This window comes from Cygnus olor, chromosome 20, assembly GCF_009769625.2.
Source record: "Cygnus olor isolate bCygOlo1 chromosome 20, bCygOlo1.pri.v2, whole genome shotgun sequence".
Taxonomy (NCBI): Eukaryota; Metazoa; Chordata; class Aves; order Anseriformes; family Anatidae; genus Cygnus; species Cygnus olor.
Window position 1 is genome coordinate 11,984,612 of NC_049188.1, and position 12,980 is coordinate 11,997,591.

Consider the following 12,980-nt stretch of genomic DNA (forward strand, 5'->3'; position numbering starts at 1 on the left):
CCCTTCTCTGGGCATGCTCCAGGGCTTCAATGTCTTTCCTGTAGTGAGAGGCCCAAAACTGGATACAGTACTCAAGGTGCGGCCTCACTAGAGCAGAGTACAGGGGAACGATCACCTCCCTGGTCCCGCTGGCTACACTATTCCTGATACAAGCCAGGATGCCATTGGCCTTCTTGGCCACCTGGGCACACTGCTGGTTCATGTTCAGGTGAGCATTGATCAACACCCCCAGATCCTTTTCCTCTGCACGACTTTTGAGCCACTCTCCCCCAAGCGTGATGTCCCATGCTTGCTGGCAGCCACATCCCTGGTAACACGTGTTCGATGCACGTGAGTGACCTATGTCAGCTGACAGAGCCCATGAGAAACCTCTTGCTGTTGCAGAAGTGGTTTTCTTCTGGGTTGCATGCTGAGCCCATTGCTTTTGGAGGTGACAGCCTAACTGTGCAGTGACTAAATGCCTGTTGGTCTATGTGTGAAACTTGCCTGGTGTTTGGTGGTAGTCCTGTTATCTGTCAGTGTAGCTTTACGGTCGCATGGTAGCATTACATCTACAACCAAGTTATTTTTCCCAACAGGATTATTTTATTTTTTTAATATTTCCCCAAGATAGGCATGGATTGCGGGCAGCCCTGAGAAAAATAGTGTTCAGGAATGTGAGAACATCAGACACTTTAGAAAATACAAGTAGGGTATAGAACTAAATGATTGGTTTTAGTCTTTGATAGATGAAGTATTAATCAAGTGTAAAAAGTCACATTGGTTTTTTGGGGCATTGGTTTGCTGTCCTTTTAACTTTGATAGGAAGATAAGGATGTGGTGTTTTCACTTCGTGGTAGTTTGGTAGCTTTATGTTGTCACTGCTTCTTGTCTTAAGGAAATGGAAGAATCATCCATTCACAAAGGAGCTCTTTCAGAATGTATCTGACTTAGGAGCAGAGCATATGTGCAGCTTGTAGAAATGGAGCCTACTGAGTTACCTACATGAGCTAGAATATGCACAAATATGCAAATGTTGTGGCTGTCTTGCCTGTATGTTCCCTGCCTTGCAGTCACTAGCATTTCTGTGGCCTTGTCGTAAATACAAAGACCATACATAATTCTAGGAACCACAAAATCTGGTTGGTCACTTTTGAATGGCACATGTGCTTATGATGGGCTTTTAGAGGCAGTCATCTTGACTTGTTTGAGTAGCCAGATCTCACCTATTGGACATAAGGTCTTAAGCAAAATCCCTGCACAGAACTTGCTAGGGCACTTGCAGGATTGTAGGTTGCAGACCACATTGGGGCAACTGCAGCTCGCTACCTGGCATGTCCCTGTGGGTGGTGTGATATCTGTTCTTAATCTTTATTTCCTTTTGTAACAGACAGCAGTGACTCAAAAATGCCAGATCCTTCACAGAAAGCAAAAATGTCTGCACTAGGAAAGTACTTTCAGATGTGATGCAGGCAGTCCACCTACAGTCATTGCAGGAAAAGGTTAGAGAATATTCATATGTTCCCTGGTTTTGGGGAGTGAGTTTGGAGGAGGTGGTGAAGCTGCTAAGAAAAAGGGTAAAGTTAATTTCTGCTGTGGGAGAGCTAGCATCTGAAGCATCAAGAAACAGCTCTAAAAGATGTACCATATTTATAGGAAGCTTGATCTAGGATTTGGAGCCTGAACCACCATGTTCAACCTCCTCTCTCTTCTTTCATCTCATCAGTAATGCCATAAGGTGCAAGACTGAAAATGCCACTGGTACCTTAAAATAGGGGCTGAAAGGCCTGCATGGCTTAGCTTTTTGTTTTGTTTCCTGTGCTCAGTGAACAAATATATGCCTGTCCATACCATCTGTTGCAGAACTGTCAGTTGAAGGATGTACAGAGTAGGTAGCCAGGGACTTGTCATTGCTGAAGTGCTATTAGTAGAAAGGCACTGAGTGAGGAAATAGGAGAGAGAAGTTGGTTATATTGGGTACTTAGCCCACAGTGGTGTCTGGACTGTTTCTCCAATTAGCCCTTTCACTTCTTAGCAAGGGAACTTGCATTTTGCATGGACTTTTTCTGCCTTTAACTGTATCTGTGGCTGAGTCAACTAGGCTCTTCGCTCTCCTTTTTATTTTTTGCATAGGGACAGGTGCAGCCACAATGAGAATAAATGGGTGCCCAGACCCTTTGCCCTTTCTAGCTTTCCTGGTGTCCATCTGACACTGTCTTCAAGCTGCTTCTCTTCTCCACTTCTTGTCCCAAGCTGCTTCCTTTCCAATGATTTCATTCTGCTGTTAATGCTTCCCTTCAGCCCTCAATTCTTCCCTGTTTGTCATCCCTTTCCATGCCTGTTAGAAACCTAGTCTTAGTACCCTGCCTCTGTCAGTCCAGGTCTGCTCTCAGAGGAATTATGTTAACATCTCTTCTCTGGGCTTCAGTTTCTCAGATAAACGTAATGACTTTGCTTACTCTAGACCCCTGCTTACTTAATTCCTCCTTCAAGATGACCATTTTTTTAAATTCTTTTTTTCCCCACCTATATATTCCTGCCCCCTTGCCTTTCTGGTGCCTACTGTGCACTGTATTGGTTTATTCTAAGTTAGAGGTAATGCCAGTCACTGGAATGGAACAAGTAGATGCCTTTTTTTTCTCCTGATTTGATATGCATTTTAAATATTTTTTTTTTCATAACAATCTTGAAGCAACGCTTTTGGTAGGGGTAGGAGAGCATGTGGAATTATTGAATTACAGTGGTGGGCTGTTCTATCTTTAAGATGCTTGGAATAGGGGGATGAATAAGTTTTGAACACCAGGCCTTTTAAAATGATACGTGGAAGTGGTTAAATTTAAGTTAGGAATCAGCAGCATTAGTCATTCAATTTTCAGAAGAAGACCTTTGTTTCTTAAAGTACTTTTCAGAGCCTTTCTTTGGCCTTACTTCACTTCTTGTCTGTTCTTCTGCTTCCATTTTCCTAGTTCTGAGAACATTGGCTACAGATCAGTAAGGCCACTTCAATTCCTCTTCTTTTTTTTTCTCTTTTATAAACATCCTTGAATTGCATGGAATGATGTGCATTCATGCGCTGCTTAATTGTCATATCACTGCCAGTTTGTCACTTTAAACAAACAAACAAAAAACACACCACCTTTGGAAATAATTTGTTTATGGCTCCTGACCAGGAGAAGCTAGAAACAATTGTGCTCTTTTATGTAGTTTTCAACTACTGATGATTTTGACAGGATAATTTGCTCATTCACCTATGAGAAAATGATCTCTGCTGGTTTGTCAGAGAAAATGGAATTGGCTTTTCCCCACAACTTTTCTGCTCCTTAGGCCTGTTGTTGAGCATATGAGTGTAGTGGGTTTATGTGGCAAGGTTTTGGTAGCTGGAGGCTGCAGGGGTGGCTTCTGTGAGAAGAATCCAGAAGCTGCCCCATGTTAGATAAGGGCCCTGCTGCTGGACAGAGCCAAGCCAATAAGTGATGTTGTTTGCACCTCTGTGAGAGCATATTTAAGAAAGGAAAAAAACGACGACAACAACAACAACAACAACAAAAACAACCCTGCTGCTCAACAGCAGCTGGGAGAGAGGAGTGAGAAACAGCCTTGTGGACACCAAGGTCTGGTGAATAAGGAGGGGCAGGAGGTGCTCCAGGCGCTGGAGCAGCAGTTCCCCTGCAGCCTGTGGAGAGGCCCCTGGTGGAGCAGGCTGTCCCCCCGCAGCCCGTGGTGTACCACAGCAGAGCAGGTTTCCACCCTGCAGCCTGTGGAGGAGCCTATGGTGGAGAAGGTGGATCTGCCCTGATGGAGGCTCTGGCTCATGGAAAGCCCCTGCCAGAGCAGGCCCCTGGCCAGAGCTGTAGCCTGTGGAGAGGGGACCACCCAGGAGCAGGGCATATGGGGGGAGCTGCCACCCATGGGGGACCCCTGTTGGAGCAGTGTGCTCCTGACAAATGGACCCTGTGGTATGGAGCCATATTTGGATCACTTCTTGAAGAGCTGCTGCCTGTAGGAAGCCCACGCAGGATCAGTTCGGGAAGGACGGCAACCCGTGGGAGAGACCACACGTTGGAGCAGGGGAAGAGTGTGACCGAGAAGGAGCAGTGGAGATGAAGTGCTACAGACTGACCGCAACCCCTATTCCCCCGTTCTCAAACCTTGAGCCCTTTGCATCGTATTTTCTCCCCCTTTCCCTTTGAGGAGGGGGAGTGAGAGAGCAGTTGTGGTGGAGGTCGGCTGCCCACCCGAGTAAAATCACCACAATGAGAGACAGTATTATTACAGTGTTTTTATTTTGATTCGGATGGATTGCACTAGAAGCTGTTGATACATGACTGGGAGCTGCTAAACACTAGGGATAAAATTTGGCAATATTTTAATGGATGTTGAAATTTCTGGATATTTCTTGTAACTTGTGCTTGTGCATAGTACTCCTTCGGATCCGGCAGGGCTCGGTTCATTCATTCTATATTCTGTGGGTAGTGACTAGACATCTTTTGTATGGACCAGGGCTAACCTGTAAGTATGGTGAGTCAGAAACCCAAATCTAGCATATGCACGATGTGGAAAATTGTTTTCTGTGGGTCCGATAGGAGTTGTTCTCTTGTAAATATGTGACTGTGTCATTAGTAGAAAAATTAGTATGTGAAATGGTCTAGATTAGGGAAATCAAGATAGTGCTTTTCCAAGTTGCTGTTTACCCATGCATCACGTCACTTCTTCTCACATCACCAGATCATAGATGCAATAAAGTACCAATGGAATTCCAGCACGCTTTTTCTTCTTGAAGAGAAAAAGCAAGACTTTGTAATCTTTCTTGTACTAAAATAAAAAAAAAAAAAGATTTTGTTACAAAGGACATAAAGGAAAAATAAGACTTGATTAGCACCCATCTCCTTTAACATACGTGTGGCAAAATAAAGAGAAATTGACCTTGGTATTTAAACAATACACAGGCCAGAAAATCTTACTGCAAATATTCATTACTTTTTAGATACAGATGTAATTAACAGTTCATTCAAGTGTGAGTGCTTAAATCTATATATAAGGTGTCCATTGTGCACATGTTTCACATACAGCATATAAACCAAATTCCAATGGAAAGCAATCTCCAGGTTGTCATCACAGTAGAAAATCTGTTTTTAAAGCTCACTTCCTTCCTATGACTTGGCCAGTTTCCAGAGACATGCATCCTTGTCAGGCTGAGAACTGATGCTCAAGTGTTTGAGGAAGGCTCCATCTGATGGAAGGTAGCTGAGATGAAACAGGCAAGTGGCCAGAAACTGGCATGTTGTCATGTTTGCTCCCTGCTGGGCAAGGCTCAGAGAATAGCATCCCTCTTCTATACCTATGCTGGAATGACGCAAGGAGATGCAGTTAAGGTAGGCCTGGAATTCCAGCCTAATGATACTGATTTTCTAGTGTTTGATTTAATCCTTGTCATTTTACATTAATGCTAGTATTCTGGTGGGGAAGAGTGGGTGTTTAAATTGAAAACAGTCAACAGTCTGTCCCAAAGGTCACTGAAGCATTAGTCTTAGAACGTGACACCTGAAAGGCACATGAATACCATTTCTGAAATATCTCAAACATGCTAACAGTAAAAAAGTTTATCTAGGATATATTTGGTGGAAAAAAAGCTAAATGTTCAAACTGATTTTCTTTCCTTACATTACTGAAAAGTGTGTTTTGGTTTTAGGTCTCTTTAGTGTACAGTGGGAATGGCCTCCAATTGTGCCAGGGGAGGTTTAGATTGGAAATTAGGAGACATTTCTTCTCAGAAAGAGTAGTCAGGCATTGGAATGGGTTCCCCAGGGAAGTGGTGGAGTCACTGTCCCTGGGGGTGTTCAAGGAAAGGCTGGACCTGGTGCTTAGGGACATGGCTTAGTGGGTGACATTGGTAGTACGGTGATGGTTGGACCAGATGATCTTGAAGGTCTTTTTAACTTAATGATTCTATGATTTCATGTGCTAGTTTATTAGATTTTCAGATTTTTTCCTCATCTTAATTTTGTTAAGAAGTTTACCTTTTTCTGTTACCTGAAACCTTTGTGCGTGTGTGTTGTTGTTGTTTCTCCTCCAATAAATATATAAATTTGTTGAGACTTTAGCAGAAGTCATGCCTGATGGATGATTTTTAGATCCTGCTGTGTTGAGTAACTGATTATTTGAAACATCTGGTCACATATAGTGGAATTCTGGAATTCTGTCTGCATAATTATGTTTGCGTAATCAGATAAACATCTATTAGCAAAGAATACTAAATAAAAGTCAGCATTCAGAGAGGTGGAAATTTCCAGCCAGATCCAGAAGCCAGGCAACATATTCCTACTCCCGTGTTAAATAATACCTCCAATGTAAATCAGGCAGAGCAACGTTTTCACAAGGCAAAGGGATCTGAGTTTAAGTGGATGTTTGAGTTTTGCTCTAATGAATTAACTACCTTTAATGTAAAACAGTGGCCAATTAAGTACTGAAAGATTAAAGCAGTGGTCAGTTTGATATTCTCTGTTTCAAGGTTGTTGTGAACATTCTACATTGCTGGTAAGGTGGGAGTTGGGCAGTTCTACAGAGTTCTGAATGAGCTGCTATATGTTTTAGGTGTTACATATTCAATACGGTTCAAACCCTTTGCCTTCTTTTTCCCCCATGTACTGCAACCAAACCAAAAAATTCTGTCAACTGTATCCTCACACAAATCAGTTGTTTGATGTGATAATGGAAATCAAACACTTACGAAATTAGAATGGATGTTGACAATAAACTACCAAAAATCTGTAAAGTACTTGTCACTGCTTTTCTGAATCACAATGTATAATGCAAAAATGAAATTGAATTTCAGTAATCTAGAGACAACTATGAGTACCATTTGATCTGTAGTAGTGCATAGTCATATCTATTCATTGGGAGGAAGAAGGGAAGGAGTCCCATTAAAAAGCATTTTCACCTAAGATGCAATAAAGGAGTTCTTAGGTTGTGGCCTTTCAGTGAAGTTATTACTAAACTAAGAAGCATGAGAAGAAAATATTAAACGTCTTTAGCCAAAAGGATGGAGGTACCTTACTAACAATGGGAAAGTCAGAAAGTCAGAAAGTTTATTGCTATTTGTTTCTTCCTCTGATCTCCACACCTTTCCCTGTAACAGTCAGGCTAACATCTGCAAGCCCAAGTTCACATAAAGAAGGGTATTTTCTGTGCTAAATTCTTCAGATGTGACCTCCATCAAAACTTCTATACTGACTTAACTATTTCAGAGGAAATGTGTATCAACATGAAACCCAATGAATTAAAAACAATCAAACAAGACCACAACCAAAGCAACAAAAAAAATCAGCATAGAAATTGTGAAATAGAACCCAGAAAAATCAGGTATAGGATGGGGAATGTACTGTGAAGTCCTGCAAGGAAAATAATACAATTAGTGAAAGTATTTTTCCAAGTTCTGTCCCAGTCAAAATGGGGTTTAAAAGGAAGAAGAAGTGTAAAGAGTTTAGAAAATATTTGAGACATCAGTATTTGATGTTTCAATGATTCTAAGCATTGCTAACGTTCACATCTGAGTGCTGTTGTACTATGCAGAGAGAGAGAGATGACAGTACACCATACTGATTGCATCAAATTTGGTAGAGATGGTATTAAATAAAATAAGGTAAAAATAGCTAGTGAACCACTAAATTTGCATCCAAAGACACTTTGCAGGAAGGAGTCATCTTTTCATGCTTTCTAGCCATCTTAACTTTCTCCTTTGCCTCTGATTGCCTGCTGTTGTCCATTGCAGATTGCTGAGGTTGGTCCAAGCTCAGCGTAAATCTGTGTTGGCTGGGCTACTCTGCACCAGTATCGCAAGAACATGTCTGTCCAGTGCATCTTTATTTCATTTTAGTTTGTTCAGGGATATCCCGTGATACTGTGACTAGAAATTACTGGGTGAATAGTGAGTTCCTTGTCCTGTTGAAGGTTATGTTGGTTCTAGAGACATGGTTTTTGGGTGAGCCAGAGAGGTGGGAGGAATTTTTAATATGTTTAATCATTTCATCTTTTTCGGGTCCTGTGAGGACTCTTCTGGCATACCTTCTATGCTGCCTGCTGCAAGGAGTTGGCAGTTTATGTAAAAAGTTAATAAGGAAGAAGCGTGAAGAAGCTGTTTCCACTCCACCCCCAAATAAGGTATTAGTTCTGTTTCAGTACTTTTTTTCTGTATAGATGTTATATTTAGAAATTTTAAATCAATTAAACAAAAAAAAAACAGCTTCCTTGAAAGGAAATGTTTCAATGTGGAGGAAAAAAAAAAAAAGAGTTCTCTGAGCTAGGGTTGGAAGTCTTTTCTAAAATTCCAGAAGTTCTTGCGGAGTGGAGACTGCACACTTCAATTATTTAGTTTTTGCTGACTGAGTGAATATAATCTTATAGCCCTAATTCTGGCAGTACATTAACAGTTGCCTTTTTTTTAGACACATTAATGGTTCTACTGATTTCAGTTGGATTAAATATGTGCATAAAATTAAGTATTCAGATGAGAGCTGGCAGGATTATAGTCAGTATTGGCACATATACCTGGCCTAGAGTCACAAGTCTGTATAAAACTGTAATTTAACCACACAGTTTTGTAACGAGATGGTTGCAGCTGTGAGGGTAGCTAGAGGAGATGAGAAGCTTCCAATTTGTTAGTGTTGTAGTTGGCTCAAACACAAGGGTTCTCTTTAAGATGCAAGGAAACGGCCTCAAGTTGTGCCAGGAAAAGTTTAGGTTAGATATTTGTAGGTATTAGATATTTCAGACATTGTGCTTAGAGATGTGGTTTAGTGGTAGACATAGTAGTGATTGGACTTGATTTTGTTGTTGTTGTTTTCTTGCTGGCATTTCTATTCCTTGTACCTTCTCCCATCAATGCAAATCCAGTCTGTAAATTGATCAGTGGTTGGTGCAATCTTCAGAGTGGTGCATTAGTTTACAATTAAAGTGTATTAGCCTGTCTGTAATCATGCACGTGTCCTGCTCTGCAACAGGAAAAGTAAAAGTTGAATTCTCTTTCCACCAAGTTAGAACCATACAGGAGTGTAACCAGAGAATTCAGCTTCTCTGCACTGTACTGCCAGATAGTTCTGCTTTGGTCTTCTTACCAGCTCTTATTGTGACTATGCGCTCAGGGCAAACACAGTCAGCTGCCTGTGTAACAGGTGAGTGTAGCAACCTGCGGTACCGTGCAAAAGAAAGCAGTTTAGATAGGAAGCTTTGCTTCTGCTTCTTCGAGAGGAAAGGTCCCAGTGCATTTCTGTGGACTGTCTGCTGCGTGAAAATATTCCCCTTGTGTCCTACTGTCAGTCTGGTGTGTTGTCTAAACAGCCTCTGGAAGCTACTACGTGTGCCTCTAGTTCAGCTACTGTGAATGAATTGCAAATTACTGATGTAGTGGGTTTCTGTTAAAGGCATTGCATTTATGGATAGTTTTCCCATCATCGGAAACTCTGGTTCTGAACAGGTAAAATGAAATGTTAGCTGCTGCCCTGCTTGTAAAAATTGCTGAAGTCTGGCTGCTAAGAACCAGTCAGCAAATCTGGTATTTGAAGGGAAAGTTAATTGACTTAGAAGGAACAAATGTCATCACCAAGGAGGTAGTCTGTATTTTGGAGTAAGTCTGCTCTTTTCCTTCTCTGAAATTAAATAATAAAATATGCAGCAGTTGACACTGTAAATGAAATCAATGAGTCCAGGCAATGCCAGTGTTTAATGCAATCAGGGAATGTTAATAGAGTCCTACGAGGGTGGCTAATGCTAAGCTGTTGGCACAGAATGAAGCAGACTGAATAAGACTAATGCACTAGGGCAATGCAATTGCAGTCCAGCCAGCAAATAAATACGAGTGTGAGGAACTGCAGCTAGCTTGCACAGACTTCTGCTGTTGACTGTGCCTGTGTTTAAGTTGCTTCTAAATCTAGAAGCATTCCTAGTGCAATATTATAAAACTGATGTTGCCAAGGGCTTTTTTGGTAGCCAGAATTTTCCCCTGTGGATTTGTGATATTTTTCTCTGCCTTCCATTCACATTCTGAGTCAAAACTCCAAGCTTGCTGGAGGCACAAGCTTTCTTTGTGGGGCCAGCACTGTTATTGATTATGAGTCAGGCTAGTCGTAGTTCTTCTCCAGGAAGCTGCTGTTTAATTGGACTGCAATTATTTTTTAAAAAAATATTGCTACTACAAAGAGTAAGAAAATAGCATTCAGAGTGTTTTATCTTCCTGTGTCAAGCATGTGGTGATGAGCAACCTGGTCTAGTGGAAGATGACCCTGCCCATGACATGCAGGTTAGAATTAGATGATCTTTAAGGTCCCTTCCAACTCAAACCATTCTATGATTGTATGTTTTTAGAAACTTTTGAGTATGGCTTATTAAAAGGAAGGCTTTTTTTTTCCTCTTCTGGCATGTGCATAATAGTTGACATCCCGTGACATTAGAAGGTGAGGATTATCTACTGGGACCAACTTGTCCTTTTGGCTCTTCCAAGAAGGTTATGAGGCTTTTAACTTGTGTCTTGGCTTTCTTGACTTGCACAACAGAGACTGTCTGTCAGTGGGGCTTTGCTAGTGGGGCTTTGCTGTGTTTTCTGTCTTGTGTATCATTAACGTAAAGGCCAGCTTGACTCAAGTCAGTTTTAGGAATGGCACATCTAAGGAGCTAGCCTTGTCCAAGTGTGTTTCTGCCATACCATTCTGTGCTTGCTGCCAGGGTACAGAAGGTTTTTCAGCCCAGTAGGTCTGCGTCAAGGATTGCAGGCTTGTTTTCTGATAATGGATGGCAAGCTCACTATTGCTCAGCTGCGTGTAGTCTGCTCCTCCAGCTCCTACTGCCTATTGCTTCTTCTGCTCATAGTAACTGGGCTTTCTCAGCTCTTTCCTTTCTTTTGCTGGGGTTGTGGAATCACAGCTGCTGAGACAGGGAATTCCATGATGGCGAACAGCCTGCAGGTGACACAGTGTCTTCATGAACATAAAGAAAACTGCTTTGTTATCTCTAGCTCAAATGTGTGACGTTGATGACAGGTGGGGTCATCAGGGCTCCTTATTCCTCTGGTCTCAGATGATTATAAGGTGGAGCAGGGTGCTGCAGAGCTGCCCATAAATGAGTTATTGACAACATGCAGAAACTTGGCCTGCTCAGAAATGCCATCTGTGCAGCTGCATCCGTTGGACTCATTGGCATTCTCTTCTATGTGTTTCCTCTTATCAGAATGTGCTATGTGTCACCATAAGGAGCATTTTTCTCTTTTGAGTGTCTACACCACTACTTCATTTATGCACACGCACATATACAGAAGAAAACAATGTCGTGTTAATAAAAAATAACTAGAAGTGCCTGTGTCATTAGTAGCATTATATTGTTACAGAGCTTTGAGGTAAACATTCATGAGACTATTCAGTCAAGATCCAGCTGTCAGTCTTTGTAGAGAGTCAAATAGAAAAATTCCCAAATGTTTTGGATGAGAGGAGACAGAATAAGAAGATTGTTTTAGATAAATATATAAATAAAACCAGCTCGTTTGCATATACCAGATTTTACGAAATTTTCCTAGTAAATTTTTCATCAGTAACTGAATCTCTGGCGATACCTTTCTGAACCCTGGTTTGCCACTGGTTTGGGAAGCCTTTATTGTTAATATAAGGCAATAAACTCTGTTTTTCTAGTTATAAATTAGTTTGAGTTATGCGTAACCCACTGGAAACAACATGAGTATATCTGTTATTGTACCTGTTCCGATGTGGTTTTGCCTTCCTTTCTTCTAATAGCAAGCTTTGAATGAAAACACTAGTCTCTAGCAAAACAAAGCTGCCTGATGAAAAAAGCTCTGAGTAAGAATTCAGTACTTTGTCTGTAAATCTGTGAACCAAATAGGGTGGCACTTCCTTCAGAAGTAAAGTAGAATTGAAATAGGAACTACTGCCATGTCCTAGGGAAATGCTACTTCATATCTCAGAAATAATGTATAGTTTGAGTGTTGGAATTGAGCAGCCTGGTGAATTCAACAGGGTAGAATTCAGCTTTTCAAGTCATTCCATTAGCTGAAAGTGATGCAGGTTCATCTTTAAGCAAGACATTGTTTTAATCATTTTTAGAAGTAAGTGTAATTTTCATGCTATCTTGAAAATTCTGGCTGTCTTTTTGAGATGAAAGTATGTGCCCTGACCAAGTGGATCCTCTTGAGCCATCTACACAAACTGTTAGTTAATGCATTTTTTTCTTTTAAGGCTGGAGCCCAGGTGAGCATTCCCTTTGGTTAATGTGAGTCTCTCTGTATTTCCAGCTGGTCTGCGCCGATTCAGTGGTGCTCAGTGGCACATGCAGAATGTCCTCAAAGACTCTGTGGAGAGCTCCGATGACGAATTCTTTGATGCGCGAGGTCAGTGCACGCTTTTGTCCTCCTCTCCTCATTCTTTCCACAGTTTTGCAGCAAGTGGTTGAGCTTTTTTAGGAATGGACTGAAAACGTTGTCCTCAACTGACTGAGATATAGAAGAAAAAAATAATAATAGAATAAGATCTTACAAGGATTTATGAGTGGGCCTAAATTTATGGGAGATTGGTGAAGTACTGGTGTGGATGAATGAGCTGTGTCTGGCATCAGAAGAAGCATGTCTGCAGCAGTCCATATAGCTTTGTGGGGTCTCTTGGGCCCAGCTTGTTTACAGGTCAGGTAATATATGATGTTACAGATAGGTGCTCTTTTTTATAGCTCCTGATGATGGCCATGAGTGTCCGTGTTACTGATGGCCAGCCTTTAAAATCCATGGCCTAGGTTTTCCACTGGCAAAATGTTCACTGATGTGCCTGGGAGCTCTGCTTGTTCAAGAAGCAGCAATATTTGAATGTTTGTGGTTTTAATCAGGAAAATCCAAAATACAACACTCCCTATGTATCTAATGAGACCCTGAACTTCGGCATCTTTTTTAAGGTGCCAACTTTCATTCTGAAGTGAGAGTAGAGTTTGTACTTTGTGTGCATGCACAGTGGAAGATGGAG

General features: G+C 41.4%; 1 protein-coding gene across 4 annotated transcripts in view; it reads left to right on the forward strand.

Annotated features, from left to right (window-relative positions):
• Positions 1–12,980, forward strand: part of PITPNM3 (PITPNM family member 3) — an 87,281-nt gene that overhangs the window by 1,930 nt on the left and 72,371 nt on the right. For all 4 annotated transcript variants that reach the window (XM_040532216.1, XM_040532214.1, XM_040532215.1 and 1 more), the window contains exon 2: positions 12,266–12,361. In XM_040532216.1, the coding sequence (XP_040388150.1) occupies positions 12,301–12,361 (61 nt within the window). In that variant the 5' untranslated portion in view covers positions 12,266–12,300. The remainder of the gene's footprint in view (positions 1–12,265; positions 12,362–12,980) is intronic.